The sequence below is a fragment of the Diadema antillarum genome, unplaced genomic scaffold (assembly GCF_040938485.1).
Source record: "Diadema antillarum isolate AM-2024a unplaced genomic scaffold, OU_Dant_1.0 seq00000446_RagTag, whole genome shotgun sequence".
Classification (NCBI taxonomy): domain Eukaryota; kingdom Metazoa; phylum Echinodermata; class Echinoidea; order Diadematoida; family Diadematidae; genus Diadema; species Diadema antillarum.
In genome coordinates this window covers 217,868-237,036 of record NW_027271420.1, presented here as the reverse complement: position 1 = coordinate 237,036, position 19,169 = coordinate 217,868, and the positions used below count along the sequence as shown (strand labels likewise).

The window sequence follows — 19,169 nt, the reverse complement described above, 5'->3', positions numbered from 1 at the left end:
TAATGTCTGTATAGGTATGTGCTTTGCTTTGAAACACCTTTGAACCAAATTGAATAATATCCGAATGAAGAATGATATGAAGTACTATTATGAACACACAAAACAAGAAATAACCCAATTTCGCATGGGTACAGGTATAGTGTCAGCACAACATTACCATCAACATCACGGCTTAAATTGGTTATATTTAGTGGAGTAAAATAAATCCCACATTCCGCTGACCATCGGAGGCTCATCTGATCCCCAAATGCAACAATTTCGGCGTTCCGACGAGTTCCGATGAAATCTGACCCGACAAGCTCCAGAGACTCGCACAAATCTCACCGAGGGTGATACCAGTGACCCCACACTTATTGGACTGATACTGACTGGTGACTTGCGACTTGAAATGAAGTTTCGGATGCCGCGAACTATATTAAGCTCTGAGCTTATACCCCATCATATTCCACAGAGATTTTTCTCATCGGTCACTCGTCGGAAGCAAAGTTTCATAAGTTACCGAGGTGTGTCGGATCGCAGTCTGTTGAATCCGACTTGTGTTAGTCGACTATCAGGTCAGTGTTAGACGTGTTGCGCGTGATCCTCATCGGACGATCTTGCCTCATCGGCTCATCCCCCGACATGTCTGACACTGACCTGATAGTCGACCACGCGAGTCAGGATATATACGTCAGACTGTGTTCCAGTACACTTCAGTTGGTGGCCGATGAGAAAAAAAAAACTCTGTTCCTACATCGAACAATCTTGCCTCATCGGATCAAGCCCGACATGCCTGACACTGACCTGAATAATTGACCAACACGAGTCGGATTCATCGGAACACCATCCGATACACTTCGGTGGATGGCCGAAAGAAAAGAAAAAAAAAACTTTCCTTACGACGAGTGATCGATGAGGGAAAAAAAAATCTCTGTGGAACGGGGATATAAAATTGGTAAAGGTTTGATTAGGGCCTGTGTTTGCACCTTAAATCAGAAATTTGAGGAATTGATAGTTTTACCTGTTTTAGAACACCATGAGTATAAGGAGCAACCATGCAAACTAGCGGAGTTAATGATGACGTTACTTCACAAGTCTCCCATGCATTGAACATGATGTAGATTGCTTACTGGCATTTTCCCTTTCATACCGGGTATAAATAATCCCATCTCTTTTTATTTACATGATGAAATCAATACAAATACATTGCATCCTTTGCACTTAATCAATGTATAGTCATGCAAAAGCCTACATAGAAAAGACGATTCTTTGGTTGATATAGGGGTAACAGTGACTCCACTTTTGTGTACAAACGGGATGGAAATTTTTGAGGTGATGACATTATCACCTCTTCCGGTCTGCAGTATGTCATGGTTGCGACCGATATTAGTATTCCGCCGGCGGAAACATTTCAAACCTCTAAATTCCATAACAGTTGTAATTTTACATCCGATTTTATTGAACATGACCATGACGTGGTATCGGAGTTTAGATGAATGTAAACCAAGATTGATAAGATATAATTATTATTATTATCATTATCATTATTTTTATTATTATCATTATTATCAATATTATTATCATTATCATCATCATCATCATCATTAATAATAATAATAATATCATTATTATCATCATCATCATCATATCTTATTATCATTATCATTATTATTATTATCATTATTATTTTATCATCATCACCACCATCATAATCATTAAGTATTGTTATCATCATTATACATTCTTTTGCAATGTCCTAGTCTGCCAAGGCAGCGGAAAATTATTTTTGTGACTGCGACCCATGGACCTACGATTGCCACCCATTATGTCAGTCGTTTTTGTGTTTTATTGTTTTGTGTGTGTGCGTCTGTGTGTTTATGTGTGTGTGTGTGTGCGTGAGCGTGTGTATGTGTGTGTGTGTGTGTGTGTGTGTGTGTGTGTGTGTGTGTGTGTGTGTGTGTGTGTGAACACTGCACAGAAAGAAGTAAAGTAGGTTCTTTTCAATGTGAAGGGAATTTTCTCCTACACACAGGACTGAGGGCTTTCATTAAGTCTCCACAGATATGATTTTTATTTTTATTTATCTTTTATTTTTTTGACAGGCCATGAAATTCGCCCTTCGTTCCTTTGGGTTTGCAACTGCTGTAAAAATAAATGGATTAAACCTTACTAATTACTTGCCATTCTTTCACATCATGAAAATGTGTCTAAATGCATCAAGGGTCATATGATATACAGATGCCATACCATTGTATCACAACAGTCATTCAATAATAGCGCATTGACAACATTTTCGATCATAAGATAAATGAAGCGATCATCATCTCATTTTGTACAGGTGTCGTGTAAAATAGGCCTACATCTTAATTTGCGTTCATTTTGTAGATTGATCTCTTGAGTTGGTTGTCACAGTCACGCATGGTGTCCACTGCAAACCGTGGTATATTCTTAAAATGAAGCGATCATTGTTTATTGCAAGTGTAATTTCAAATCTGTAATTCATGGAAAATGTAACGATAAATGAAGTGGAATATCTTGGAATTTGAATACTTCCGACCCTCATCTCGTGCTTTGTCATGCTGTAAATGAAAAATCATAAACAAGAATGCCTTGTATAACACCTCCTGTCGACAGTTGCTATATTGACCAATCAAATTTGAAGAGATTTATTCCTGCATCTTTGAATACTACTCGTGAATTTACTTGCCATTTAATTCTGTATTTTGTGAGTTTAGCATCGTCATACAAGTATGTTCTTTTCCCTCAGGCGAAAAACTTTGTTCTAAAACTGGATTATCCTAAAATATTTGTTTCTTTTGAAATCATCCTCTTTTAGTTTCTTATTTAATATCTCCCTTTTTTTTCAAAATAATGTCTAATTTCCCCAATTTTTATTTTATTTCATCCAACTTACATAATTGATTTTTTTTTTAAATTTGAATATTCACAACAGAAAGTAAATGAAACATTCCATTCATCACACAAAGTGAGAAGAATGTATGAATAACCAAGAGCCAGAGTGTCCATGTCATCAAAGCGCAGATTTATTTCCATTCACAGCAATATACAATAGTCCTCTGATCATATTACAATAAAAAAGGATCAATTCACTATAAAAATGAGTACAGTGTATAAAAGTTACAAAAGGTGAAAGACAAGTCAAGGTCAGCCATTAGCATAGTTTATAGCAAGGTGATGATATAAGAGGGTTATAAAGCAATTTCAATGACAATACAGCAAGGTGTTGTATCAAATACATACTCATCACAGATTTCCTGAGGCACCAATGTGGTACGAGTACCTCTGTGAAAAATACATGTATATACCTGGGCCTCATAGTCATGCTTAAACTTTTTTTTTTAATTGTACCGATAGCATCAGTAATTTAGAGTACTAAAGTAGTGCACTAATGGTATCAGCAAATCGGAATTTATCAATTGTAACATTCTTTCTATTCATAGCTTTTAAGCCAAACCATTCTCTAGTCTTGCTATACCGTTTTATTGAAAATTCTTGATCATCTACACTTTACAGCACCTGCTAATACAATACACGATTGTAGTACATGATAGGTCTCTCATTTACATTATTCAAATTCTAATTCGAAAGAACATTTGAAAATGAATCAAATTTCACTTTTGACAGGATAGCTTTGACAGATTCTGAACATTGAGTCAAGGGCTTCAAATTATGATTATGCAATTGCAAATAATTTACATATTTCAGGATTTTTTTCTTTGGAAATTGTCATCTTCTTTACACAACAATCTTCACATTTTAAACCATGTTCTATACAAAGATCAATCTATTAGACAGAACTCTACTCACAATCATTCAATCTTAACGTATATTGACAACAAAAAGGATAATTCTTATCATATATATATTAAGTTCATTAGCATCTACTGCACACATAAATATAGCATAAATTGTGACACAAGGCTGTAATATCCTCATAAACATTCAAAGATATACACTATGTCAACCAACAGTATGCTCTGTAGATTTAACCTCATCTTTATGGTTACCATCTATTGATACACTGTATGAACGTATAGCCATTGATCAAGATCCTCTTTACTTAACGCTCATGTCATACCTTCAACCTAGAAATTCGATACATAGGAATAAATGGGAGAAAATATTGGGATAAAAAGTAGGAATTTAAACTTATCTCCCATTCATCACTATTATAACATGTTCGTAATAACAGGAATACAGGGTTGAGTGAACATTCTTCTTTCTTTGACAAAAAGAAGAAGAAATGTTTGTATAAGACAGGAATAGCTGACATGTGTGTTATGTGTCATGTTAATATGAGTACCAGTTTATCATACCAGATCTTCCTTCAAGCAGACAAGTTGAATACAGACATAATTAGCATGGTATAATGGTCCACATTGTGTACATAGCTCTTGTCACAACAGTGAGGGGAAGTAATAAACCAACATGCTAAATAAAAATGGCTGTGGTATATTGTACAAATATTAAACTTCACTTCACCAATTTGCTATTAAAATATTCATTATTCTTCCATTTAATGTCAAGACTTCTATACAACAGTCTAGACATGCTGTTTTCTGACTCGAGTCCTTCATGGAATCTCCTGATTTGGAAATTCACTTTAAGACTTGAGTGAAATGTTGTTCCTTCAAGTAAAAATCTCCACATTATTGGATTTGTTATGTCTCTTTGCTGGTACATGATGTATATATCTGACAAGCTTTGGGAGCTTTGAAGCTAGCATATGAGAACATGAGAAAATTATATTATTTACTATTATTTTTAGCAGAATCTCAAAATCCCTTAGGACCAAGAACCCAATAACCTATGATGAAGACCACATTTTACAATATTCAACATATGTATAAAATGGGTACATTATTTCTTAATGTGTGTGGTGCACATCTCTGTTTATCTAACAATAGCATGTGTATACTGACTGTTGGTTTATACAGCACTTTTATGCTGCTTTCATTTTTTTCCCCACTTGCATAACTGATGTTCTGTGTCAAGATGACCTTAAATTGCTGTACACAATGTACATTGTCACTTAAAGTAGTAATCATATTGCATGTACAAACACAGTTTTGAAACCTTTACAAGTCTATCAAGGTATGCAATTCAACATAATGATAACATAAGAGCAATTGTTTGCATAGGGTTTAACCCTGTTTTCAGCCAATGGAAAGTACTGCATGTATGTGATATATTCCCTTGAATAATATGATAAAATGCTCCTTTGGCTTGCTTAGATGTCTACCATTAGAGGTGTCCATTACTCCTAGATCTTAATAGCAACAGCTAACTGATGACATGGTTGATGGTTGAAGATTATGAGTATCCAGGACATATTACTCATCATATTGTTATAGTCAGAAAGTTCAGACAAGTCAGATCATGAAACATTACATAACATTAAGCCTAAGTGAAGTATGAAACGATGGAGCTGGTAACACATAGGTAACTTTGATACGCTACAACCATGACTAGAGTTGGTCTCCCGTTGAACAAATACAGTATTACTTCTATTTACTCCTCCTCACAAAGTGATAATATGAAGACAAAACATATTTGCACAGAGGATTAAGAAATGTATCTCCATCTTGGCAACCAATACACCTGGTTTTAAAAGCCAGCCAATTCAAAATATTACAATTACAGTCATCTTGCATTTCTGCTACAAAGGTCCTAATGTGAACATTATTAGATGGCATCAACAGGCTTTAGTCTATAATCTTGGGGACCTTGCACAAGTCAAACCCTATATGGTAGCTAGCTACAAGCAATATATAAGCCAGCACATACACTGCAACTACTATGCGATATGAGCAGTTACAACAAACACACTCTAGGGGGATATCACGGGTCTAGAATCTACACTTCCAGTCATTTTGCTAAGAGGCAAAAACACACATTCATGACTGCACTTCACATGTTTCACACAATTACAGTGTACAAAAAAAAAAAAAACCCACATCAAAATTTCCATGTTGGTCAAACTAAGACATCAATATTGCATTCCAAAACATGATCTCGGGAACTAAATATGTGACCCTGCACCTCAAAACAAACAAAAAGTCGCCAGACATGAATTTTTAGAAAAGATCATATTCTGAAAGAGCAGACTTCAAGCTTTAAAATGATGTATAATTCAAATCAAATGGACTCTCCTAACCTATCTAAATATTGGAAAGAAAGTACAAACTCAGGAAAAGTGTGAACTGAAAAAAGAGGCTCTGAAGTACAGTATCTATTCAAGCGCGTAATCTTTACCAAACCCTGCTGGATGTGCGATGAATGGGACAAAAAACAGGAAGTAAACCACCAGAGTAACAACAATGAAGGGATTATCAGACTAAACTGAAATTTAGCACGCCTCATTAAAACATTCTGTCCATAATGAATGCCAGCTTTCAAAGCAGTAGCACTATCTTTTCAAAAGTTATTAGAGTTGAAAGTGAAGAGTGTGGACAAGGTTTTTTTCAGAAATTAAAAAAGGATTCTAAAGACACACCTAATCACATTATTCTACCAAAAATGTTCGAGATAAACTGCAAAAAAGCACACTTTCCTGCCCGTTTTACGATACCAAATTTTAGCATATTGTAAAAGAAGACCCGCTCTTTCAGAAAATATGAAAAAGTCAAGTTCGGCTAGGTTGACCCATTTCACTTATTTTCGGTCCTCACGCAAAATCAGTGTGTGCGACTTTATGTTCGTTTTGAGGTGCACGATCACATATAGAGAAACACCTTAAGGACACAGGATCCTAACATGGCTAAGTGGCACATTCCTCTTTCATATGGTGCATCTCATCATCTGGAGTTCTTCCACAGCTCCTGATCCACATTACATGCTGTGATATGAGTTTACAGTTCACTTGTATTGCAAGGGCACACATTTCCATTCAAAGTTCATTCTTTAATTCATTTTCTGTTTTTAACCTGCCAGCAGTTATCAATCTAACACTCTCTAACCTCTAAGAGTGATTGTTCTTGTGGAGCAAAGCCAGTTGTCCGACATGACAGGTATTTTTGTAAAGTGTCATACAGAGATAATACATGTATGGCACTGAAAATCTAGGCAAACTTAAATAAAAGAAAGTTAGACCATTTTGAATGACCGCATATTACTTCACAGGTTATCACACTGGCTACAAGGTCTAATCAAGATCATTTTTTTTCCTGAATATACTTGACATTTGCTTTGGTAGATAAGAAAACCGAAAATATCATTTTCCTGCGTTCGCATAAAGTAATTGATTACCTGTCTGGAAATATATGAAAAGTAGGTAGGTTCTCAATATGTCATCCAGAATATACTGCTGAGAGTTAATCTATTCATATTTTTGTTAAGATATTTTTAGGACGCCATGTCAGCTGTCTCATCAGCATCCAAAACTGTAACAATTCCTTTCAACAGTTTAAAAGTCGTCTTTTTTTTCAGAGAGGTAATGTTTTAGCATTACCGCCTTTACCCAAGGCACATTAGTCTTCAGCAAAATTGTCCTTGAAATAATTGCAAAGATTTTTATCATTCCTGAAACAGAGCAAAGAAATAGAAACAGACTGGCCTCATTGCAATGAGGTTTTTTGCTTTAGAAACTCAACTACAAATAACGTTCAGAGTGCATGAGTTTGTAATCACGATGCAATTGATCGCTGCTGGCTTTTGACATTACACAGAGATTGTCTTTGACTAATACTTTTATGCCATGGATGGGCAATATCAATCCTACTGCTGTAAGGTTCCAAGTTTGCCCCTGTATGCATAGCAACTGCCTCTCCTGGGCTTAATTTGTTCTACAACCTATTGCTGTTGGTGCTTGGAAGAGTAGGACAACTGCCAGATGGTATGCTCTTCACAGCTGGGCACAGGATCATAAATGTGTGTCGGTGAACATGGTTTGCTCCTTGGTGTAGCTGTAGGGCTGACTCGCATGTGTCATGGCATCATCGTCATACTGTGAATGATGTTGAAAGATTTTGACAAAACAGTGTCATAAAATAATATGTGACTTTAACCTTTCTTCTTATTCTTTTTACTTATCCTTCCATTGGGAAATAGATACAGGTTCTTATTTGGCTCCACTGACCTACATGTATCTTACATATCTCAGATGTCTCGTACTTCAGCTGCATTTAGTCAGTTAAACAAGCATGGAGGCAAAAAACACACTGAAGCATGGAGGCAAAAAAAACACACTGAAGATTGTAAAATTTAGAATAAAGCACGAGAGTCGACTGTACTCAATGATTTGAATGTTCAGTAGTGAACGCCATGTTTACATGGCAGCCATACTTACTGCTGAGTAAAGGCTATTTGTCCTCAAATTTTACCAGCAAAATTTCTTTTATGTGGAAGCTAGGGGGTCTCCCCTTTTGTACCATAAATGGCTTGTTTCTTATCAGTCTGTTTCACAGACCCTTTCCTTTTAAAAGAGAGATTTTGCCCGCGGATTTCGGCAGAGCAATCAAATAGTATTCATGCAAAGGTTGGTGTGTGGCATAGCCTTTGTAGATTCACTTGCTAAGGGATTTACTTCACAATGTTCACCTCAATATTCCTCTACTGGGGGAAACTCCAAAGTTAATAAAAAGCAAACAACTAAAACGACCATGGCAAGACCTGTATGGATTTGGCAAGAGTAGAATTTTGCTTCTATTAGGTTTTACAAAATCACCTTTTTTCTGTTTTTTTTTAAACCAAATTTACTTGACTGTCTAGATCCATTTACAATTCCTTGACCTCTTCAATTCCGTAACTTTACACCTGTAGTGGTGAGGAAGTGTATACAATTATGATTTACAATGTATATAGTAGGGTATGCCTGCAGCTTACCATACTGACCAGGCCGGAGTCCATCTTGGGAGGCAAGGGGGATGGGTTGTCCCAGGCTGCCACCCCTTCCTCTTCATCCAGGTACTTCAGGGAGTTCTTCTCCATGATCTCTGACGTGCGGCTGGTGGGGCGGGGTGGGGAGGGTGCAGGGAAGCTGGGGTTGTAATAGGCGTTGTGCAGACTGTGCATGCTTGACTGGCGGCTGATTGCCTGGGGAATGGGATCCTGTGCAGATGAAGGGGGGGGGGGGATATTGGGAGGCAGGGGATATAGATGGAAAAGGAAAATGAAGTCAGCCAGCTAATAGAAGAAACTTAATGTACATGATTTGACTTTAGATACAAACTCAGACATACACAGTTAAGGCACAGACCCCCAAAAGTACCACAGATACAATCAAACCACAAGAAGTCAGCTTATAAAGGTTTTGACTGTCTTTTGCATTTTCATTTCATCATGTCATTTTGCTAGCAATACAGAGTTGTTGCTTCAATTCCAATCTAGTCTGAAGAAGAAAGAATGACACAACTTTCCCATGAATGACAGGAATGACAAAATCTGTATGACTTCATAACCCTGTACAAAATTCAGAAAGAGCATATCGTCTGCTGAAAATCAGAAAGGGGCTATCACGTTCTACGACATGAGTGTAAATACAAAACAATCAATTTTCCTGATTTTCTAATTTAATCAAAAGTGGGTAGATTTATAAGCATCGTTCCAAATATCAGGTAAAATATAGCACCCTTTTGGCTTTGATTTTGAACATTTTACTAAAAAATGTAAATAATTAAAAATTGACACCACAATGTGAAACCAATAACTAAACACCCCCTCAAAAATGCCCTAACACCCTTCTGATTCTCAGCCAATGATATGAAACATCTAATTTAGATTTCTTTTTGAGGCAATGTTGACACTCACCAGAATGCTCTCAGACTCTGGGTAGCGGGGCAGCATGGAGGAGAAGGTAAAGTTGTGGGCTTTCCTCTGGCGAGGTGGTAGGGGCTGTCTCTCCCTGGCGTATGGCTTGCGGGTACCCGACCGGCTCAGGAGGACAGCGATGATGACGAAGATGATGACGACTCCCACCAGGACCATGATGGCAATGAACCAAACAGAGGAGTACCAGGGAGTCTGCTGAGTGGGGAGCTGGCCTCCTGTGGCTGGAGGGACAACATAGACACAACACAGACACAACATATTCAGCCTATGCATACTGGCTGCATACAAGAAGCAAGTGACTGGAATGAATCAAGAGGGACTGGTGCTCTATGCCCATTTCCAGCGGGCATGTCATTGGGACCACTTCACCAAGCCTTTGTCCAGCTTCTTTGTGAGATATAGGATTCTCTGGGCTAAGACATATGTCTCATAGACAACACTTGGTATTAAGAAACTCCCTTTAGAAACTTTGAATAGGAACTGAGCAAGCTTGTCTTCCTCATAGGGATTCAGCATAAATCAAGATACTGCTTCAACATATTTATTGGGGCTTCAACAATAAACAACTTTTAACTACTTGCACCATGCACAGCTCATGAAGTTCACATTATGCATAAAGATGCAATGATAAATTGTCAATTATTACCAATATAAACGCAATAACACGAATATGATACATACATCTTTTCCAGAAGGTATATACACACACAAATAACACATACACCAATGTACACAAAAATGTATGCATACACACAAATAAAGTGCCATAGATAAAAAACTTAGAGCTATCTCCATTGTTAACATTTCACATATTATCTTTTAAGGTCATAATAAGGATAAATGCACGAAAAAGTAATGATCCATGCTTAAAATAGTAAATATTTAGGTCTTTGAATCTTGAATTACATCTACTCCTGATAGAGAAGTGGATTTCCTTTCGATACTGAGATGTGTTGAAATGGGCTGCTGTATGAATGACTACTAGAACTTACTTGGTGGCTGATAGATGACAGTTGGATAGGAAACACTTCCTGTTGAGGTCACACAGGTCACTGTGAATTCATACTCTGTAGGAGACATCCAACAATGAAAGAGACATGATACAAACTTCTTGCTAGGACAAGTTCAAATCATGAATTAAAAGGAAAGCATCTCGTGCATATTTATTGATATGAAGATCACCCTAAAACACTAGACACAGAGCAAAAGGTGATCTTTTCTGCATTTTCTGTGAAAAAAAAACAAAAAACAAAAAAGAAAAAGAAAAAGGAAAACATACGAATTATGTAGATGAGTTGAATTGTCCCAATGTTGTAGTCTTAGGTAAAAGATTGTGCTTCCCACACTTGGTCAGAAATTTGCTGATTTCCCATTTTGGTTGTGATCTGTTTTTGTGAATAATAACTTGCTACTCTTTCCTGTTATTTGGCATGATACTTGTGAGAGCTCAGTCAGTATATAACATGTGTTCATGAGCCAAATTAGATATTGAGCATTCTGAAAGAAGACTGGTGTATTATTTTTTCCCCACTCACCCATATCCTTGAGGGGTCTGGTGACTGTGGTCGCTATCCCACTGTAGACAGTGTCACCATTCTCCACCAGGATGTACTCCCGCAGCATGCTGTTGAGAACAAAGCTCTGAGCCCAGCCCACTGTGATCAGACTGTTGTTGGTGTTACTTGTGATGGACGGCTTGATGCCAGACACATACACTGGTACTGTGGGGAGAAGGTACCAAGGTACATGTATGCACACATGAGTCACTCTTCAAGATTAACAGAAGCAAGAAGATGGCAGTAGAACACACTCTTTCGCACAAAGCAGTGGTAGTCATGGGAGTATTACCCATCAGCGTGTTCTTTTCTCTGTACTACATTAGAAACTAGAGAAGCACTCTGAGAGCGCAGACCTCCACCATGCAGCTAATTTCCACCAATGATCTTGCTCTTCCATAGAGATCAGTGATTTCCACCCATACATGTGCATGCTGAAAATCGCCCAATTTCCCGATGTAGAAGCCTTTGTTACGTCACCAATGCCATTTGCACGGCACACCTCACCCGAGCAGAAACTAGAGCACGCACTTTATTGCAAGTATGAAAACCTCAAAAATGTGCTGCTTGAACTCCCAAGTTCATTGACCCGGCCTGCCAAAATATCAAAAATTCTTCATAAAATCCAAAAATATTTCAGGATCACTACCAAAATTTAATCATCTGTTCCTTGTGTCATTCTCAACCTCTCCTGCAAGTTTCATCCAAATCCGTTCACAACTTTTTGAGTTATTTTGCATACAGACAGACAGACAGACAAACAAACAAACAAACAAACAAACGGTAATGAAAACATAACTTCCCTTGGCGGAGGTAATAAAGAAACAATCAAACTACTGCTTGTCAAGTTTTTGATAAACAAACCCTCCAATTAGTCTGACTTGCATCAAATTGACAATATGCTATTCCTCTGTTTATCTTGATTTTTTTTAGGCTATTATACTTACGTCCTGGCTGTGTGTTCTCCTGCGTGGAAGATGACTGCACCCCTCCAATGTTATTGTAAGCAACCACAGCAAAGTCATATCTGGTGTATGGAGTGAGGCCAGTGGCATTGTGAGACAGGGAGAGGTCCTTGGGGATTGGATCGTACTCTGCTGTAGGGCAGGTTTGCTCAAACGGCTGTGTGGTGAGGGGACATCCCCGACGGATCAGCAGATCAAACCTGGTCATCAGAAAGGAGACACAAATTTCATTAATGAAACTATCACAGAGTTTGACACATACATACACACATACATACATACATACATACATACATACATACATAGACACATACATACATATGCACAAATACATACACACATTTTGTACATGCACATTGTACATTAACACATATACATACAAAAGAATGATAGTACAAACACACTTGTATACTGTCAGAGCCTGTACCATTTGTTCACTCAATCACAAACATTGTAAAATTTGTATGTATTCCAGCAACTGCATATTAAAAAGACATTACATTAGAAACTGAACAGCATGGCATTCACTGCAGATACATCAACTTTTCCTGATTACATCCTGACATAGGTCACTAAAGTATCACCACTATGACATGCCTGTGCTATTTTGATGGATCAATTCCTGAGTTAGCTCACCTTGTAATGATGCCATTGGTATTTGTAGGGTAGTCCCAGCTCAGGTAAATCCATGTCTTATCTGTCTGCAGCACCGTGGGTGGTGCAAGACCACTTGGGTCCATCTGGAGCGTCGTCACGACAACAGACTCACTGGTTGTGCATCCTCCAGAGGTGCAAGCCTCGACGGAGTAGGAGTACGTTGTGAATGGCATCAAATCTCTGTCATCGTAGCTTGTCTGAGTTGACTGTATAAGCTGCAGGATATCAAGTCAATGATAGTAGAATGACAATCGAATGCACAAACTAATCCTTTCACAGTTTTTAAGTAAATTAATCTTCTGATGCATTGAGGGCCAGTACTTCTGATTAAGATTTAAGGGGAATCAATAGAGTGTGGCAAAATACTGAGAAATGAAACAACAGACTGGATACTTTAGTGATAATCTGAAAAAAAACCCTAATGTGTCTATGGCATACGTTTCTCTTCGTTTGTCATGTATCCCTTCTTCAAACAATTAACTATCATAAACCTCCCCTCCCTCCCCCCCCCCCAAAAAAAAGTGTTTTATCTGAATTTGCGATAACCCACATATTGTGCAACAATTGCTTGAAGACATCTTAAAGAATGACATCATCAAGAAGGCAAACACATTAAATTTGAGATAAGGAGTTCAAAAAGGCAAAGGGCAGATGATTCTTGGAGCAAATTTTCATTTCATTTCATTTATTTCCACAGGGTAGATAAAAAGACATACAAATATTACGTGAGCGCAACTTACATCATGCAAGATGCAATGCAATAAATGTATAACACGTGGAGGAATCAACAATAGGCCATAAAGGCCTTTCAAAGGCTGATCCCTGAAAATCAATCTAAGCATGAGGTGCTTGAGAGGCTTCTTGAATCCAACATTTATATCTGGAGTGATTAAGTTTGTCATGATGTTTGCATATCATTGAGGCACAAGACACAGTGCTGTCTTCATATACCTATACCGCACTTTATATACTAGTCGGGCGCAAGAACAAACACCATCCAAATAAAATCACCTACACCTACACGCATACAAAAGTTCATATGACCATATCATTTCCATCTTCCTACTGTCTTACCTCCGTGTTGTTCCTCCTTATGATGTATCTTTGTATCAGTCCATTGGGTTGGCTTGGTTCTCGTATGGTGAGAGCCAGACTGGTGGCCTCCACTTCAGTCACAAGTGGTGGTAGTAGCCCCTAAAATGTACATCATATTGCAGGTCCATTATCACCAGGTCTTACAATGAATTTATGCGTGGCAACAGACGGATGTTGTATGCTGCCTATGCTGTATCTTGCTATTCATGCTCTTCTTGAGAAGGTAATATTCCATCTCAATTAGTTGTAGTATACTTCATTAAATTTACATATGTCATTTGATTTTCTCTGCTTAGTGAGATACACAAAATAACTGGTCTTGCCATAAATTGTAGTTGTGGTTTTTACTACTGCTATCAATGTCATCCTGCATTCAAAGTGAAATGTTCTCATTCAGAATTCTTTCATCAAACCATTCTTGAAAACTTGCACAAAGGTAATATATTCTTTATCACAATTACTTGCTAATTCAACAAACACATTTTAACATATTTCAAATATTTATTATGATGTATAAATGATAAATTGGTCTGCATTGGCATGCCAAAAATGTCTTACCTCTGGTGGAGCTTCCAGCATTCTGACTGATGCCCAAGGACTTGGAGTCTCCCCAATGGAGTTAAAGGACACCACCAAGTACTCGTATGTCTCGTCTGGTACCAGAGTGGGGTCCATATCCACATATGACCTGAGTGTTGTGTTGAGGAGCATAATGGGCAATGAACGAGCACCAGTCAAACGATCAACACCCCGGCGGTAGAGCTCATATCCTAGGATGATTCCATTTGTGTTCTCTGGTGCATTCCACACTGCCCTGATGCCACTTGCAACACCAAGATTGTCAGCCAAGGGTTCTAGAGAAGGCGCAACCTGACCACTGGGCGCATGCTCCAGAGTTCTGGCCTCTACACTGTCGCTGAGAGCGCAGCCTGAAGTTGTACAAGCTTCAATGCGAAACTCGTAAATGGTGTAGAAATCCAAGTTACGAACATCAAAACTGAGCAGTCTCCCTGAAAACACCACAGAGTTATCCACAAGGAGAGTGTAGTTTTGGATCTCTCCATTAGGAAATGCAGGCGGCTGCCAGATGGCACGGATGACTTGAGATGACAGAGCAGTAACAGTGGGAGGGCTCAGACCAGCAGGTGAGGACGAGGAAGTTGTGATGACTGCTGCATCACTGATGGCACGGCCAACACTGTTGAATGCTGTGATGACATAGGAATACTGCTGGCCCGGTGTCAAGCCAAGCCCTCCATCTCCGAAGTCTTGGTAACGCTGAGCATCCCCGTCGTAGACCAACTTGCCATCTCGACGCAACTCGAATCGGGTGATGAGACCATTTGGCTGTTGAGGTTCCGTCCAGCTGGCTTCAATGGCTGTGGCACTAAGTACCCTCAGCGATGGAGGATTCATTCCAATTGGTGCTGCTTCAAAGGGGCGTGCCAGGGCATCAGGGCTGTTAGTGCAACCTCCTGAGGTACATGCTTCCAATATAAAGGCATACTCCTGGAATGGTGTTAAACCACTGATAGTCGTAGTAAGTCCTAAGCCACTATAGCGGACTTCGTCGTCCACTTTCAGACGATACTGGACAATCTCTCCACTTGTGATAGATGGAGATGTCCAGTTGACCATTATCTGGGTAGAACTAATTGGGAATGGTCTTGGTGGGTCAACACTAGTGGGGGCAGTCTCCAGAGTACGTATGTGTGTTGCCTGACTTGTGGTACAGCCACCCTGAGTACAGACACTGATGGTGTATGAATACACAGTGTATGCCTGAAGATTAGAATCTGTAAACTGGAATCCAAAGTCTGGTGCAAAACTGAAGGGAGCACTATTATTCCTCTGGAGGCGATAAGCAGTGATTATGCCATTACTTTCAGCTGGAGCACTCCATCCTACGAGAAGGGAACCTGGAGTATTGGGTATGTGGCTGACAGTGGGAGGTGCCACACCGACTGGAGCAGCTTGGTCCGTCTCCACCTGCACCCAGTCACTGTTCACTGACCCTTGGGAATTCATGGCCTCAATACGGTATTCATAAATCTGGAATGGCTGCAAAGAACTGTCTACAAAGGTGTAGTCTTCAGCAGTTGTGTCATACTCAGAGTGGATGATGACAGTGACAGTGAAGGCACTGTCCTCTGTGGTCCTCCTTCTCCTGCCAGAGGTAGTGGGCCTTGCTGATCTCCTTACAACATCATACTGGGTTATAACACCATTAGGCGTTACAGGTGGCTTCCAATTCAAAACGACAGCAGTAGAGTTGACAAATCCTAGTGTTGGAGCAGGCTGATTTGCAGGTGCTATCTCAGCTGTTCTCACAGTTTGGGGACTGCCCCTCCCACACCCAACATTGGTGCATGCCTCAAGAACAACCACATACTCTGTGTATGGGGTCAATCTCCTGAAAAGGAACTCCCTGGTAAGACCTGTGTAGATAGGTGTGATAAGGTACTCATCTTCATAGATGTGGTAGTTGATAATGTCTCCATTAGGTTGACCTGGCTCATCCCACCTCAAGAGCAAGGCTAATCCATCAGGTTGCTGCTCCACAGTGAAGAGACCTATGTCTCCAGGAACACCCTCTAGCGTGGTGACTTGCGCCCAGGGCCCATTGGTCTCTCCTGCACCATTAATGGCTACGATTCTTACTTGGTAGGCTGTGAATGGCATAAGACCAAAGAAGGTTGTTTGCAGGACAGTTCCTCCAATCGTGGCAGCTGTAACAACAGGTGGTGTAGCCGTTGGGTCATTCAGTCTCTCCTGATACTCAATACGGTAGTATACGATGATGCCATTGGGTGAGGTGGGTGATATCCACGTAGCTTCCACAGCATAGGGGCTGACTGCCACAAGGGAAGGTGCAGATACTCCTATGGGTAGAGACTCCTGGGTCCTGACGGGTGCCCAAACACTGTCTGTTACTCCTTGTGAATTCTCCGCTCGCACTCTGTACTCATAGAGAGTGAAGGCAGCGAGATCACCACCTGCATTCACAAAGCTTCTCTCCGACTCTGACTGCGTCAAGAACACCAGGTTCTCACGTGTTGTTCCAAACTGTCGGCGATACACAAGGTACTGCTGAATGACCCCATTGGGCTTTGCTGGAGGGTCCCATGTCACTATGACCACACTAGGGCCGGTGGATACTAGTGTCGGTGGGGGCTGTTCCTCTGGTGCAGCTTCAAATGTTCTGGCATATGCCCTTGGGCCCACTCCACATCCCCCATCATTGCATGCCTGGACCCTCATGTCATAGAGAGTGTACGGTGTCAGACTGTCAACAACCACCCTGGTATTCCCTGGGGACACCAATCTTGTGCTTTCATCCAAGGTTCCACTCATCACTACAATTCCATACTGTCTGATGATACCATTGGGGATGGTGGGTTCTGTCCATGCTGCTTCCATTGTTGTTGCACTGAGGACAGTCAGCGTGGGTGCTGGGATACCCTCTGGGGTACTGGTAGGTGTCTGGGCAACATGCACAGAGCTGTTAGCCCCACCTGCTATAGTATTGGCTGCCACAACATACTCGTATCTCGTGTTGGGTGTAAGTCCACTGTCTACATAGGTCAGAACTGAATTATTTCCAGTGTACACCATATCACTATTCCGGTAAAGCTGGTATGATGTTATGATGCCATTTGGCCGAGATGGTTCAAACCAGTAGAGTTCAATGACTGTAGAGCTCACTACCACATGAGTGGGTGATGACAAACCTATGTAAAGAAAAAAACAAAACAAAACGAAAATTAAAAAGAAAAATCTTCAGCAAATACACTAAATGGACTCGACTCCAAGGACCCTTGAACTAAACAAAACAGACTGGAAAATCCCTTACACAAAAGCCTTGCCATCAACAACTACTCAGCTCTAACGATTTCAACTCATTTCCAATGTGTTTCATAGTACCACCTTCAGCGCTTAATGTCATACAGTGCTGGATCTTCAGAAAATAAACCAAAGTGAAATAGAGCACACAAAAACACAATAATTGCACCCATATTGAAAGAAAAATAATATGTGGTATGGGGTAAAACATGTATACCTTTTGTCTACTTTATATCACCTCTGTATCACTCTAATATTGTAAAATAGTTTAAATCCTTCAACATATGATTAATTTGTCTCTACTGATACAAACAGTGTTTAAGTCACTGCTTCCTTGAGTAGGTAGAGGTTGACAGTGACTGAAAGCTCTAGGTGCGGAAGGGTTAAGAGGATTCCTACCTTCAGGAGGAGCCTGAAGAGTGACAGTCGAAGCAGCATCACTGTCAGTACAACCTGCTGATGTACACGCTCTCAGTGTGTACTCATAGAGGGTGAAAGGGTCCAGACCTGAAGTAGACCCAAAAAGATATCATTTACATTTGATGTTATACCGGAGTGTATATTTTTGTAATTGTGCCGAGCAATGTATTGCACCGCACTTTGAGCATCTACAATGTAGGTATGGCTGATACACTTTGATATGCTTGGGCTCCGTTTTACCAAAAGATATAATCAATTGTAAATTCCCTTACCACACAGGCTGCCATAGACTTATAAAAATCAACTATATAATCAATCATAACTCTTCATAAAACAGGGCCCAGGTATCATTGATATCATGGGTATCATATGTGCATATAAGATAGCAGCTAGATCACTGTTTGGTAAGGGGTTCAACATGCATTGACCATATGACCATGTGAACCATTACATTTGAAACACAGTAACTAACATTTTGTAATGACACATTCCCAATGGGAGGGAATAGAAAAATTGAACAAAGAAATCAAGATCAGATGTGTCCAGATGTGTCTGCAATATAAATCAAGCATGCTTATATCCTGAGACCTTTAACTAATTTACATTCTTCCAATTCCTTATACATTTCTCTTTGTTTTTTTTTTGTTTTGTTTGTTTGTTTGTTTGTTTGTTTGTTTGTTTTTTGGGGGGGCTTTTATCAAGTCATTACTGTTTTCACTCAGACATTTTACACAGTTGTTGAAATGGAAAATTAGAAAATGCTTTTAATTGCACAATGACTGTGAATTTGGAACTGTGGCTAACAGAATATATGCATAATCATAAAGAATTAGTGAATGAGTCTCTGCTCTTATTGGGTTTAATT

The 19,169-nt window shown here is 39.5% G+C and overlaps 1 protein-coding gene across 1 annotated transcript in view; it reads right to left on the bottom strand.

Annotated features, from left to right (window-relative positions):
- Nucleotides 1–7,658: 7,658 nt before the first annotated feature.
- Nucleotides 7,659–19,169, bottom strand: part of LOC139732764 (usherin-like) — a 79,616-nt gene continuing 68,105 nt past the window's right edge. Inside the window, 10 exon segments of the mRNA XM_071643608.1 lie at nucleotides 7,659–7,945; nucleotides 8,824–9,048; nucleotides 9,748–9,989; nucleotides 10,761–10,835; nucleotides 11,304–11,489; nucleotides 12,272–12,489; nucleotides 12,926–13,161; nucleotides 14,021–14,140; nucleotides 14,600–17,772; nucleotides 18,284–18,391. Coding sequence (XP_071499709.1) covers nucleotides 7,862–7,945; nucleotides 8,824–9,048; nucleotides 9,748–9,989; nucleotides 10,761–10,835; nucleotides 11,304–11,489; nucleotides 12,272–12,489; nucleotides 12,926–13,161; nucleotides 14,021–14,140; nucleotides 14,600–17,772; nucleotides 18,284–18,391 — 4,667 coding nt within the window. The 3' untranslated portion in view covers nucleotides 7,659–7,861.